Below are 14,299 nucleotides of genomic sequence, written 5' to 3'. Positions count from 1 at the left end.
GAAACAAGAGACACATCCAGAGCCACACAAGTTTGCACACTCATGAACCCCAGATGGAAGGCATAATGTATAAGCAGAGAACCTGTAATTTAGAAAACAAAACAAAACAAAACAAAGCAAAACAAAAAACAAAGAGCAACCATGAATTAACATTATGAGACAGGTTCTTCCAAAGATGCTGTTGAGTTCTTCTGTGTTGGCGTCTACTGTTGCTCATAACCATAAGAGTGGTTTGTTCCCCCAGTGAAACTCCCTTAGAGAAAAATACATTTTCATTTGCAATGGTATCAACTGGAGATTGCATCTGGCTTGGTGTCTCGTGCCTTTAGTTCCAGCAGGCAGATCTCTGAGTTCCAGGCCAGCCTGGTCTACAGAGTGAGCCCTAGGACAATCAGGAGTACACAGGGAAACCCTGTCTCCAACGCCCCCCACTCCACCAAAAAAATCCAAAAGAAAATTTAAAAAAAAAGGGGGAATCTCAGTCCATTGAAGAATGCTTCTGAGTTAGGGATTGGATACATGTCCACTTTTCTTCCCAGCTTTGAGACCCCGTCTGGTGCAGACCCTGTGTATACTGCCCCAGGGTCTGTGAGTTCATGTGTATGCCAGGCCTGTTGTGTCTAGAAAATCCTGATTCTGCTCTGTCCTCTGTCTACTCTGGCTCTTATAGTCTTTCTACCTCCTTTCTGCAGCGGTCCCTGAGCCCTAAGTGGAGGGATTTGATGGAGATACTCCATTTGAGACTGAGCGTTCCAAGGTCTCTCGCACTCTGCACATTGCCTGGCATCATCGGGTCTCTGTATTTGTTGCCATCTGCTGTAGGAAGAAGCTTTTCTGATAATTGCTGAACAAGGCACTTGTTCATTAGGAAACGTTTTATTGCTGTGTTTTGTTTTGTTTTCAGCAGAACAGTAGTATTTGGTTTTTCTATCTAGTCCCAGGTTCCTGGCCACCCAAGTAGCACTGGGTTTGGGTTCCATCTCATGGCTGGGATCTATTTTAAATAAAGGGGGTTGGGGGGAGGGGAAGAAGTCTGGAATACAAATGAGCCACTGTCTGAAATAAAAACAACACAACTCTAGAAGAAAAATGATACACTTCAACAGCCCAGAGAATAACAGCTTAGTATAGGGCGTTGCAGGGAAATTAAAGTAGCCAAATAATGCTTCAGCAGCAACTATCTTTGAAAGTGTATGATGCCGGAAGTGCTGGATGAACAAAGGAAATAGATCGTAAGAGTTGGCAGTAGGCCGGTAAGTGACTGAATAAAGGTGACACACCATCTCTTCCGAATTCTTGATCTTGGGTAGATAAGATATGTTAAAGGTGTCAGTGAAAAAATGGCTGCAAGCGTGGAACATTGTGAGAGTGCTTGTCACGCAGGTGGGAAGTCCTGCGTTCCACATGCAGCACCTCATGCCTGGTGTGGTTCTACACGCCTTCCGTCCCTGTGCTCATGAGTTCAAGGTCCTCTTGACCTGTCTCAAATAGAGAGAAAAAGAACAGTTGTGAAAGCAGGAAGAGAACGTAGGAGAAGTGCCCTCTTCCGCTGCCTTTCACTCTTTTAAGTATTTTCCCCAGGGTAGGAACCTGGGTGGTTTATTTGTCTTTTGAGCTATCCATTTTTAACTTGGGTTTTTTAGTAATAGTGAAATCGTTGTGGGTTTTCATTTTTCATTTTTATGGAATTTATGGCTCTATAGACAGTGTAGATAAAATCTGGGCAAGTACTGTGTTTTGTTGTTGTTATTTTTAGACTGGGATTACAGACTGTTTGGTCTTCATGAGCAGCCAGTTCCACTATTTATTTATACTGAAGCTCTCCTGAAGACAGTAATTGAATACCAGATTAAATGTGCTATGCTTACAATGAAAATATTTCATATTCTCTATTTCCTATCATAATAAGCAGGGATTTAATAGTTATTGTTTGTTGTGAGTCAGTATTTGCTCTGAACTAGATACCGTGCTTAGGGAATTTCATGTAATTTCCACAGAAGTCTTGCAATGGAGTTAGTGTCTTTTTTCTTTGTTTTACATGGATTCAGTGAAGATAAGTTCTTGCTCACAAACACAGAACTCCAGTCAGTCCCCAGACTGACATCGTGCTTGTCTGTCTCAATCTATGGCACCAAAAAAAAAAAAAAGAAAAAGAAAAAAAAATAACTCTAGGACTACTTTCAAACTCTGTCACCTTTACATAACATAACCTCTGTTTGTGCCAGACACAGATGCTTTGACAGGAGTTGCCTTTGAGAGGAGTGCGTACATGCTACGTCAGATGCATGCAGAGATGAGGATTCAGACTGTCCATCACAAAATGAATGAGGTCACTTGAACTGGGTCAATGAGTTTCTCCCTCTTTGAGTGCTGGAAAGTCCAGTTGCTCCACCCCAGCACATAGCAGATTGGTTTGGTGGCCTTGGGCAACCAGTGCTTCTCTGTACCTCCTGGGTACAGTGAGCCATGTCAGGGCAATCCAGCCTCTGCTAGTTCCATCTGCTGTGCTGTGTCTCCTACGGGCTTGCCCACTGAGATGTGGTGGGATGTTGAGGCATCTCTCAAGGCCTGCAGGAGAGACTTTCCATGGTCTGTAGTGGGTGTAATCATGGTTTTGTCTTGATACCAACTGAGGGATGGGAAATGGACTTGTGAGAGAACACGTGATGTTTATCCACTAGAAGAGGAACTGTCCCTTTTGTGGGCTTGGTCTTTGCCAGCTGAAAAACATCCTATACCGACTCTGAGAATATGTGTGTGTGTGTGTGTGTGTGTGTGTGTGTGTGTGTGTGTTTTAGAGAACCTCTCTCTCTCTCTCTCTCTCTCTCTCTCTCTCTCTCTCTATATATATATATATATATATATATATATATATATATATATATATATGTATGTATGTGTGTGTGTATGTGTGTGTGTATATATATATATATATATATATATATATATATATATATATATATATATATATATATATTTAGAGAACCACTCCAGAGAATGCTTTGAGTTTCTGGCTGCTGCTCCAGGTTCGGGCTACTGTGGTTGCGCTCACCTTTGCTGAATTGCTGGTTTTCTGTGTAAGGGATTCGCTGGGGTCCTGCCAACTATGCCAGGGGAATTGCTCCTAGGAACTGAGTCTAAGAAGGTCTATTTCTTCTGTTCCCATTAACCTCCTTTCTCTCCTATCTATGATAGGTGGGTTGGAAGGGAGGTATAAGTATTAAAGAACCCCAAATAAAGTAGATTTGAAAAAGTTCGAAGCCTACATGACTCTGTTTTACTTCAGCGCAGCCCACGTTTCCTGAGCGAGTAATAACAATCCCTGAGCTCTGTTCTTGTGTATCTGTAGGAAGATTTCTTTAAATTTCCCAACAACCATTATTTTCTGACCTGTACATAAAATAGAAAGTTGCACAGTAAGCGTGCGCAGACTTTGTTTAAGGGAAAGCCATAGAAGCCACAAGTCCCCGTTGTGTTTTCCTCAGCTCGAGCCACACCCAGCATGCTTTTCTCATGACTTTCCTGCACAGAGCAAGCTGACACGTGTGATTCCAGAGAGAACACTAAAAACATCTCTCTGCCATGGATGCCTGATGTGCTCTGTTCTGAAATGTGCCGTGCAGCTTTTATTAAATTAAGGCTCCTGTTCCGCAACCATGAGCATTTCCGCAATTTATCTACAGTGGAGTCTTTCCACTATGAAAACTCCTCTCTTTCTTCTTCTCTGTTTCTCTCTCTTCCCTCTCCCCACTCTTCCCCCAGCAGGGCTGCACTATCTAAAGTTTTCATATTCTCACTGAGCCCCCAGGGGGCATTTCTCATTCAAAGCCCGACAGCAGGAAGTAGGGAGTTGTAAAAGCAGAAAAGGAGGGCAGGAGTTAAGTCTCTGTGAGTTCCAATTAAACTTTTTTTTTTTCCTAGACAGGGTTTCTCTGTGTAGCCTTGGCTGTCCTGAACTCGAGTTATAGAGCAGGCTGTCCTTGAACACACAGAGATCAACCTGCCTCTACCTCCCAAGTGCTGGGATTAAGGCATGCGCCACCACCGCCTGTTAACAATTAAACTCTTCTAACGGCAAGGTGTTGTGATGGGTACCGGGTAAACTCATGGGTGATGGCATTTCTTAACTTTATTACACCACTTAAAATGTGCTGGATAAGTTAGGTTTGCACACTCGTAAAATGGAAGGTAAAATAGAGAGGTGAAATGCTGAGCAGGAAGAGGCTGGGGAGACTTTTTGAAGGGAGGGAGAAATCTCAAAGAAGGGACTGTTCTGATTCCAGAGTATGAATTAAGCATATGTTTTGTTTTAAATTATTTTTATTTTATATGCATTGATGTTTTTCCTACATGTATGTCTGTGTGAGAGTGTCAGATCCCATGGACCAGAATTACAGACAGTTGTGGGCGGCCATGCCAATTCTGGGAATTGAACCCTGGTCCTCTGGAAGAACAGCTGGTGGTCTTAACCATTGAGACATCTCTCTAGCCCCTAAGTGTACGTTCTAAGTGGGTGAGATAGCATAACTTCAAGACAGAAAGTGGTGCATTTAAGATGGTGAAATATTTCTGCTGCCTGTGAGTTTTGACAGTATGATTAGGTTTATCTGTAGAAGCTACCCTTTAGAAGGTTCTGGACACAGGAACTTGTTGGCCTTGCTGGCTGGCACCTGGCTGCACTTCCCAAACTCCTGTCTTTACTGATGCCTATGATGCCTACAGCGGGATTAACTGTCCCTTATTATTTGCCACCACTATCCAAAGACTGCAGACAGTGTGGAGGATGCTAGGAATGCTGACATGGCTCCCTGGCTGCAATTTTGGTTAAACTCTGATGTTAGCTTATGTGCCCTTGGGGAACAACTGCATCTTTTCTTTTCTCTTTTTCTTTTATCATCTATGTATCTATTGGTCTGTCATTTGTCATCTATTATCTATTTATCTATCTATCTATTATGTATCTGTCATCTATCATCTATCATCTGTCTATCTATCTATCTATCTATCTATCTATCTATCTTCTATTTATTTATTGAAGAAGAGCTGCATGCACAGCACACGTACAGAGATTAGAGGACAATTTTCAGATATTGGCTCTCTTCTCCTATGTGTGGGCTCCTTAACCCACCGTGCCACCAAGGTAGCCCATGCACACCTTTTCTGTAACTCAGGTTTTTCATCTGCAAAATGAAAATATTGCTATCTGATTCTTAATGGCTTCTGTGATGATTACAGGGTTGATTTGTGCTAAGTGCTTTGAAAAGTACCAGCTGCTAAGTATGATTTGTATAGTTGATGGTGTTAACCTTTTTAGGAAAATTTATTAATCACCTCTGATGCAGTTAATTATAGCCTTGCAGCCTTCATTGCTCTGTGTTCTTTGTAGCAAGGTATCAGTACACCTGCCCAGTGTTGATTCTTCTTGCTTGTTTTTTTTTTTTGAGACAGAGTCTAATGTATTCCATTAGACCGAAACTTGCTACATGGCTGAGGCTGATCTTGAACTCCTGATCCTCCTGGAGTTACCGCCTCTCAAGTGCTAGGGTTGTTAGGTTGAAAGGTGTGCAACACCAGGCCTTGCTTTGTTTCTGTGTTTGTGCTCCCACTGCCGCATACTATCTGCCCTCTTCACAGTATAGTGAAAGCAACGATATAAGTCTGATTATATGGCCCCTTGGAGTTCTGTTTAAACCTAATCCTGGAGAAGTTGCACTTAGGAAACATGGTTTATAACAGTGGACTGACAGTTTGTATGTGTTCCCATAGCAACATATCTCACCTCTATGGCTACCACATTATAGTAAATCCATTGGTGCTTCTGAGATGCAGGTAGACCTTGCCTCTTACGTCTTTGTGAAAGAGAAGCTTTAATTAAACATTTGCTTGGTGCTTTAAACTCCTCTTATGAAATGAAGTTTCAGTGTGTCATTAGTGTTATCTCTTTGTGGGTGGCACAGGTTATTATTGCTGATTAAAGCCCAAAGCCAGGCCTTCCAAGATGAACACAGGGAAAGACAATCCTCACTTGTCTCTTGGGCAGTCACGTGGGAAGGAAGCAGTGTGTGTGTGGCACTGAAGGCATGTCCACTGTGGGTGACGTCACTCGCTGGTACATGCGTGCTATCTCTGCTCCTTTACCAGTCAGGGTAACTGCCCTGGCCCCAGCTCAGATGAACTTTCATGGCTTTCTTTAGATCTCTGTGTCTGGGCTACATCCACTGCATGGCACAGTTCACACTCTCTCTTTTTAAATGAAATATTTACTTCTTTAGTTTTATGAGAATGTGCTACCTGAATGTATAGATGTGCACCATGTGTGTGCCTAGTGCAAATGGAGGACAAAAAAAACACATCAAATCCACTGGGACTGGAGCTACAGAGGGTAATTTTCAAGCCACCAAGTTGGTTCTGAAGTAAATCCGAATCCTCTGTACAAGCAACAGTGCTCTTGACTGCTGAGCCATCTCTTCAGCCCATGGCTTTTACTCTTAATCTTGCTTTTCATATTTAACAGAAGAATTGATTTTTCTGTTGTTTGTGATGATTTAAAATTTAACAATACAGTTTAAATTAATTTTTTTTTGAGATACGATCTCATGTAGCCCACGCTTGCCTTAAATTTTGTGCATAGCCAGCCATATCCTTCACCTTTTGATCCTCCCGAGTGTACATCCTGGGAGCTGGGATTACAGGTGGCTACCACCACATCTGGCTTATGGGTTGCTGAGGATGAGAAGCAGGGTTTTGTGGATGCTACACAAACACTCTACAACCAGGGCCACAGTGCTAGCCCTTTAGTTTTAAGCCAAGCTAATCTTAGGATGTGAGTCATCTTTCTTTAAGAGGTTTGAAGCTCTACTTTCATTTAGGGACTCCTTCCAGACAACTCTGAGCTGTGTGTGTCTCTGATCCTATCCTACATGTTCGTTTTTAGTGTTGGGATTAAACTCGGGACCTTGAACATGCTAAATCTCATGGTTAAGCTACACCCCCAGCTTGTGTTATTTTCAAATTAATGAAAGGTGTTGGGTTTTCCAGTTCAGAAAAGCACACCTAGTAGGAGATGGAACCAAGTTTAGGATACATTCCCCATTTTGTATTGCTACCTGCTAACTCAAGCCCATTGCCTTGATGACACTGTCATTTGGTCATTCACCATAACCTTGGCAGTTTCAAGGTAAGACTAACTAGAAGTGAGATCCAAGACACAGACACACTGGCCGCTGACGGCATCCTATTCTAAACTCTCCCCTTTCATCTTAAGCTTGTCCTACAACCTGCTTAAAGTCTGGATTCTCATGTGCAATCCTGGCTGTTAGCTTCCAACAGTACTGTGAAAGGCTGGTTGAGGGTCAGGGTAAGGGTCACAGTGAATCCAGTGTTGCAACAGACACTCACCTGTTACATAGAGACATAGAGTAATACCTACTGCATCTAGATTGCTTATTACCTCAAAGGGGAAACTTGAAACTGCTATCAAAGTCTTCTTGAGACTTTTTGAGCACTCTCCAAGGACTGTGCTGTGCTATGCCACTCTGAGTACTGAATATCTCCTTTCTCCTTTTCTGAGATGCTTGCCTTGGAAACACTCAGTGTGTTGTCGGTGCTCTCCAGGTGCCAGGAGACTTTTCGATGCATTGTTTATCCTGCTTATTCCTCACAGAAACCCGATAGGTGGACCGTAGTCTAGCAGATGAGGACACTGAGGTACAGATGCCATTGAAATTTCACTATAGATTCCTTTGCTCCCTGGCTCCTGTGATGTCTGTCAATTGAATTCAGAGCCTACACATGGACCTAAGTGTAGGTTTTATATGAGCTCTTAAAGCTTCTGGTACAGATGTTCTGGGGCAAGAGGTACATTCCTAGCCAGGTGATTGACAGGCTCATTTGGCTTAGCTTTTCCAGCAGGGCCCAGTGGTAGTTTTGTTCTTTATCCAAAATCCTCCAGTTAGGAAAAGTGCCCTTAGGACCTTTATACCATCTTGTGTGTCATGTCTTCACTTATGGTTAGGAGTGTGGCAAGAATCCCCCTTTTCAGCCCCTGCTTTTACAAGCAGCTGACTATGGGGCCGGGCCATTCACAAAGAGCCCAAGCCTGCTTGCCTCTAACTGACTGCCTGGCACAGTCGCAGAAGTGACCTACACTGCAAACATCAGCCAACCTTCTTGCAGAGCCCGGGTTTGCAGTGCCAGGATAAGCAGGTGCTTTCTTGTTTGTAGGATAAGAACTATTCTGTCACTCGCTGCAACCTGTGAAAGGACCGCACAGCTTTCAGTTTGCAGTTCAGGGGTCCATAGAGCTAAGAAGGAGTTTAGGGAGAAACGGAACACTATACCCAAAGTTCCATGTGACGTAAGTGTACAAGCAGCTTATCTGTAACTGTGGTAGGCTCAGAAGGTCTCTTGCTGGTGGATCTCTATGAGTTTGAGGCTAGCCCGGTCTACAGAGCAAGTCTAGGACAGCCAAGGCTACACAGAGAAACCCAAACACTCCCTCACCCCCCAAAAATTCCTTTGCAGATATTAATTCATTTAATTCTGAAAATAAGTGGTTGTTACTCCATTTTTGTTTATAATAGCCAGAACCCAAGGCCCAGAGCAGTTCAGCAAGAAGCACCAGGTTACATAGCAAGCCAGTGGCCTCCAGGGGCTTGGCTTTCAGTCTAGGCAGCTTAGCTCAGGATAGAAATGTTTAATCATCCTGTCCCTCGGAGTCCAAGGTTGCTGCTTCCCAAAGGATTTACTTTTCGGGGGTGGGCCATGGAAAGTACTTTATTCTCACCACAGAAATAAAGGATAACTCCTTTTCTGACTTTAGACTCTGACCCTTGTTTGGATTGAAGTCTGCCTGAGAGTACGTTTACACGGGTCTCCAATAAATCATAAGTTATCTGCAGATGGCCTTTTGCATCTTTCACCTTCTGCAGCCTAGCCGGTACTCTGCTGTGGAAAACACACTCCTACCTTTCTCACAGTCCGTGGAGCTCTTCCTATCCGCCATTCCGCTTCTCCCCACCCACACAAGCCGCCACTCTCACACTTTCTGTCTACTTTCAAATACATGCCCCATTTATGATGCGTGAGCGGCCAGTCGCCCAGAAAGGCGTCCACACAGTCTACTGGGCTCACTGCTCTCCGGAAGTGTAAGAGCCTCTGCAGCCAGGCCAGTTCCAGACTTTAAAGCACGTGGTTGTTTAGCTATTAAGTTTTGCTTCGATTTGCCAAGCTCGCATTTTAAAACGGCCTTTCCTTTGAATTTCCGTGGCACCTGGCCTGATGATGGTTCTCTTTTTCACCGCAGATCTGTCCATGGCTGTACAGAAGTTTTCCCAGTCTCTGCAAGACTTCCAGTTTGAATGTATTGGAGATGCAGAAACTGATGATGAAATCAGTATTGGTGAGTACTGTAGGCCACAAGTCGACTGCAGGCTGGTGTCTCATTGAAACCACACAGATCCCCACACAGACCTGAATAATAAGTATGTGGAATAGCCCCTGACTTAAAGAAAACTGAAGGTGCGATTTTGACTTTCTGTGAAAATATAGTACAAATTGTTTCTAAATTGACTGTGTTTTTTTCTTTTTCTTCTTTCTTTTTTTTTTTACAAGATTTATTTATTTATTATTATGTATATATGTACACCTGCAGGCCAGAAGAGGACATCAGATCACATTATAGATGGCTGGGAGCCACCACGTGGTTGCTGGGAATTGAACTCAGGACGTCCAGAAGATTAGTCATTGCTCTTAACCTCTGAGCCATCTCTCCAGGCGACTGTATTTTTTTTTCATAGGGAATTTACTTGATCATTCCAACTCAGGTCAGCTCTTTGAGAAAATACAGATAGCAGTTTTCGTTTGTCACTGCCTTCAGGCACCGACTGGGCATGCACTCAGTGTGTCCGCAGAGGTTTTAAGAGCTATTTATATTTTTTTTTTCTTAAGTTAATACTAAATTCTTTGCTAACCATTTGTTTAGAAAGAAGACAAAACATGTTTAGTCATGATGTGTTGAACTAGTGCTCTAACAGACTGTGGTTCAACAAGTCTTAGGCAGAAAGCACATTTTTTTTTTTGGAAAAATTTCAAAACTAGGTCTTGTGTATTGATTTCCTTCAACTTACTAGGTAGACAAGGCGAATTTAAACTCCTGGTTTATATGGTGTTAGGATGAGACTCAGGGCTTTATGCATGCTAGACAAGGCAGTGCTTACTTAGCTAGCTGTATGTTTAGGCATGTGAGGCTTTCGGAGGGGGATCGTGAGTATGGCTGGTATCTGGGGTCATAGATGCCTCTTCTCACCTCAATCTGGGTTGGAAAGTGGCTCACTTATGTCTGTTGGGGAGTCTGTAGGAAGTGAGGAGAGACCTGCTTGCTATGGGAACAGCAGGTAACGTGTTCCCTTCCTCTTTCATCCTCGAGATGAACGGGGGAGATGAGCACGAATGGTCAGGTACCATCATCACCTGGAACTGCAGTATCATTTTGCTTGTCACATTGTTTGACACTGGAGATCATAAGCCAGGCCTTCCATAGGCTTAGTGTATGGTGTTCCACTTGCTTGACATGTCTTGACATCTGTGTTAGAAATCTATATGGCTTCTAACACAGCCAGATAAAGCCTAGACTATATTACTAAAACAATAACACACCAGCATCATTATTTACAAAAATAATACTCAAGTAATTGCATTATTTTTATATAGTTCTTTTAAGACAAAAGCCAGGCCCCTTATATACATCTTGCCATTCGATTTAGGCTTATTTCATGAGAGACAGTCTTCTGGAGAGATGATTTAAGAAGGTTTCATTTTTCTGTATTTCTATTAGAACGAAGCATGCAATTAGCGTTTTTTTCCCCCGTTGGCAAAGGATTATGCAAGTAATTCTGAGTTTGTACAGGCATCATTTTTAATGGTTTGGTGACTTTCTGCCATCAGGTTCATACACATGAATTTATGGAAATACATAAAGCAATGTCTGGAGTACATCGAGGCTGCTCCAGGCTGACCTCTCATCCATGAGTACTAAGAATGCAAGGCCACAGCTATCTGCATAGTCTTCAACTTCCCAGTAAGCTTTTGATGTGAGGTTTCTCTTGTAGTCACACTTGAAGAATGTGGGTGCCGAGGAGAAGGCAGGGTTTTAGGCATACGCTCTGCAGTCTTCCAAGCAGGCGTTAGGTAATTTCCCAGGGTAGTGGTGAACTAACTCCATCTCTCATCTGTTTGACTCTTTCCAGTATGACTCCATGAGCACTGTTGTGTTCTGCTTGCTCGTAGATTAGATCTGAAAGGTGTGGATTGCCCAGTAGGTGAAGGCTCACTGTGAGTTGCCAGCATTTAACTGCGTTCTAATGTTGTAAGGGTTTTGTGGCATGAGACAGTAGCCTAGAGAGGAAGCGATGGTAATGAGGGGTAGATGTTGCTTGCTAATTTTACATCGAGACTTCAGGACTAGGTACAAACTATTTTATTTTATCTTTGTGTGTTTGTGCTACTGACGATAGAACCCAGGGACTTTCACTGAATTCTACCACTGAGCTACATTCCCAGTCCTGAATAAAATGGTTTCTCATGAACAGAGATTATTTCTATAACCACTAATAAGCACTAATATAAAAATATAGCAAATTCACTTATGCTAACCACCCAAAGTTTATATCCTAATGCAGACTCCAAATGTAGTGTAAGGACTTTATAATCAATCCCGTGGCAATAGAATACTTTGACTAATCTCTGCTGATGTGGATATTTTGAGAACGGAGGGCGATGCCTACGCCAGGCTAGCATGTGAGGCTGCTGGGTGGACAGTGGGATGCTCTTGCACATCCTCAGCAGCTCCAGTTCGGCCAGGGAAGGCACACCATGTCCTGTCCTAACCCTGACTCACGGAGGATCCAGCTCAAGTTTCTTCTTTCTTTCTTTCTCCAATTCAACGAAAAAGGAACAAAATGGAGACGGAGCTGTATGTAGTGGTGCATGCCTTTAGCCCCAGCTAAGGAAGGAAGCAGAGGCTGCTGAACCTCTGTGGATTTGAAGTCAGTCTGATCTACACAGTTTGTTCCAAGAAATGCCCTATCTAAAAATAAAACAACAAAATGAGATGGGGGGGGAATTAGAGAGAGGGGGGGGGAGGGAGGGAGGGAGGGAGGGGAGGAGCAAGCTATGATTAGTCCAAGCATTGACTAATGGCCAAGACAGCTTCAGCCAAAATAGTTTTGAGACTTACTGATGACATAACTGTAAAACCTGATGATTTAACAACAGAAAAGATCTCTCATAAGAAAGCAGTGTGAGTGCAAAGTGATGTGTAAAGTCATGTCAGTGCAGGCTTCCTGTATGTAAGGATGAGGACAGGGAAGCAGGACGCAGGCTGATGGGTGGGAGGCATGAGGCTCATGTGTCTGCAGTGGAGGGAGATGAAGTCCACACCCTAAGCAAGGAAAAGGAGCTGGCTTTACAAGGCAGTCTAGCTGTGTAAAGTAACCTGTGAAAGCTATTCTGCGGACTCTGCTCAGAGAAGATGCCAGCAGTCAGCCAGCAAATCACTCCTGCTCCTGAGCTGTCAACTTCTGCCCACACCCACCTGTGCCCTTTGGACTTTGTTTTTAACCGCTGTTTGCTAGTGTGACTTACTTTGGAACAAAACAAAGTGGAATTACTCATCCAGGACCCAGTGGGTTATTCTTAGGGGTACTCATGTGCTCATAGAGCATTCTGTTATGTGTCCATTCCCTCCTAGCTAACGCTGCTGCTAGAGGCCATTGCTTCTTTACACTAAGGGTAGGTGAGCTCTGTGCTTCTGCTTGCATACAGTGGCCTGCCTGCTGCATGTAGCCCCGGATGAGTGGAAGCAGCTTGCTGAGCCCATCCATTAACCGTCCAACTGCTGCTGGGTGGCTTGCTTTGTGTACCATTTTGGAGCTTTGAACTAAGACTAAGTTAGGCATCTGGAGGGTAGAAACTGAAATTGGTGGGGCTGGAGAGATGGCTCCGTGGTTAAGGGCACTGGTTGCTCTTCCAAAGGACCTGGGTTCAATTCCCAAAAACAACATGGTGGATCACGACCATCTATTATGGGATCTGATGTTCTCTTCTGTCATGCAATCACACATGCAAATGGAGCACTCATCTGCATAAATTACATAAATAAATAAATTTTTAAAAATTGAAATTGGTGATGGTGGGAGGTGTCAACGCTTCTCTCAAATGCTATATTTATAGGGTAGATTAGAAAAAGTGCACAATTATTTTGCTATGATCTATTGCTGTGCAGTAATATTTTCCAAGGCAAAAACAGTATCGTTTGCACAGGTATTCCTGGAACCCACACATGCTGGAGTTGACTGTGTTCCAATAGGGGTTATAAACACATCTTTAAGACTAGTGGAAACATTCTCATTCTATTGAAAACTCTGTTTACAGTGACTCAGTTTAAATATGTGAAAGTTTAAAGATATTACTGTGGGCCGACCTACTAGATGGGTAGTCTTATGAAGTTAATGCGGCACTTGAGAGCCCAGGATAATGAAGGCAGTGTGTCTTCATATATTACTGTAGAATTTAGTCCTTTCGCACTAAAGGTGGAACACGAAAGCACTCTCACTTATTCTTCTACTTAGCGCCTATAATTTGAAATACATTTCAATATTTTTGTGTATGTGATGCATGTATGTGTTTGTATGTTTGAGTGTAGGTGTGTGTGTGTGTGTGTGTGTGTGTGTGTGTGCGCGCGCGCGTGCGCGCACGTGTGCGGACAGCTGACCTGTAGTCTCTAAGGATTCTCCCGTCTTGGTCTCTCATTTGAAGGCAGTGCTCTGAGATTCTAAGTGTGCAGCACCAGGCTGTACTTTCACATGGGCTCTGCTCCTTTAAGCGCACATCCTCACTCTTGAGTAGCGAATGCTGTGCCCACTGAGCCATTTCTCTGGCCTTTGAAATAATTCCTAAGCCCCAGTCTCTCTATATATTTAAAAAGTCAGTCTAGACTTTAAAGAAATTCAGGTATTTTTAGTCAAGCCAAGGTACTGCCAGTACATTGTTAGGCTTTAATAGGAGGCAGCATTTATTTGTTCTGAGCAATCCTGGAAGTCATCTGACAGTGCATGTGCAGATGTGTATAAACAGCTTGGGTAAGCCTGCGGTGTCCTTCAGACAACTCTCAGAGACTCTCAGGAAAGTCTGGGAAGATATGAGATTTATATTCAAAAGTTAAACATTTACCAAGAGGGAGAGTCAGTTTGCTGGTAAATATTTTTGGTGAGGACTTCATTCATTTAGACACACCTAAACA

General features: G+C 43.2%; 1 protein-coding gene across 2 annotated transcripts in view; it reads left to right on the top strand.

The window, feature by feature from the left end:
• Positions 1-14,299, top strand: part of ARHGAP42 (Rho GTPase activating protein 42) — a 234,145-nt gene that overhangs the window by 53,833 nt on the left and 166,013 nt on the right. For both annotated transcript variants that reach the window (XM_084783140.1, XM_084783139.1), the window contains exon 2: positions 9,305-9,400. In XM_084783140.1, the coding sequence (XP_084639266.1) occupies positions 9,305-9,400 (96 nt within the window). The remainder of the gene's footprint in view (positions 1-9,304; positions 9,401-14,299) is intronic.

The sequence above is a fragment of the Acomys minous genome (assembly GCF_964271855.1).
Source record: "Acomys minous genome assembly, chromosome: 5".
NCBI classification, from domain to species: domain Eukaryota; kingdom Metazoa; phylum Chordata; class Mammalia; order Rodentia; family Muridae; genus Acomys; species Acomys minous.
Note: the sequence above shows the minus strand (reverse complement) of the source record. Positions and strands in the feature narration are given on the sequence as shown.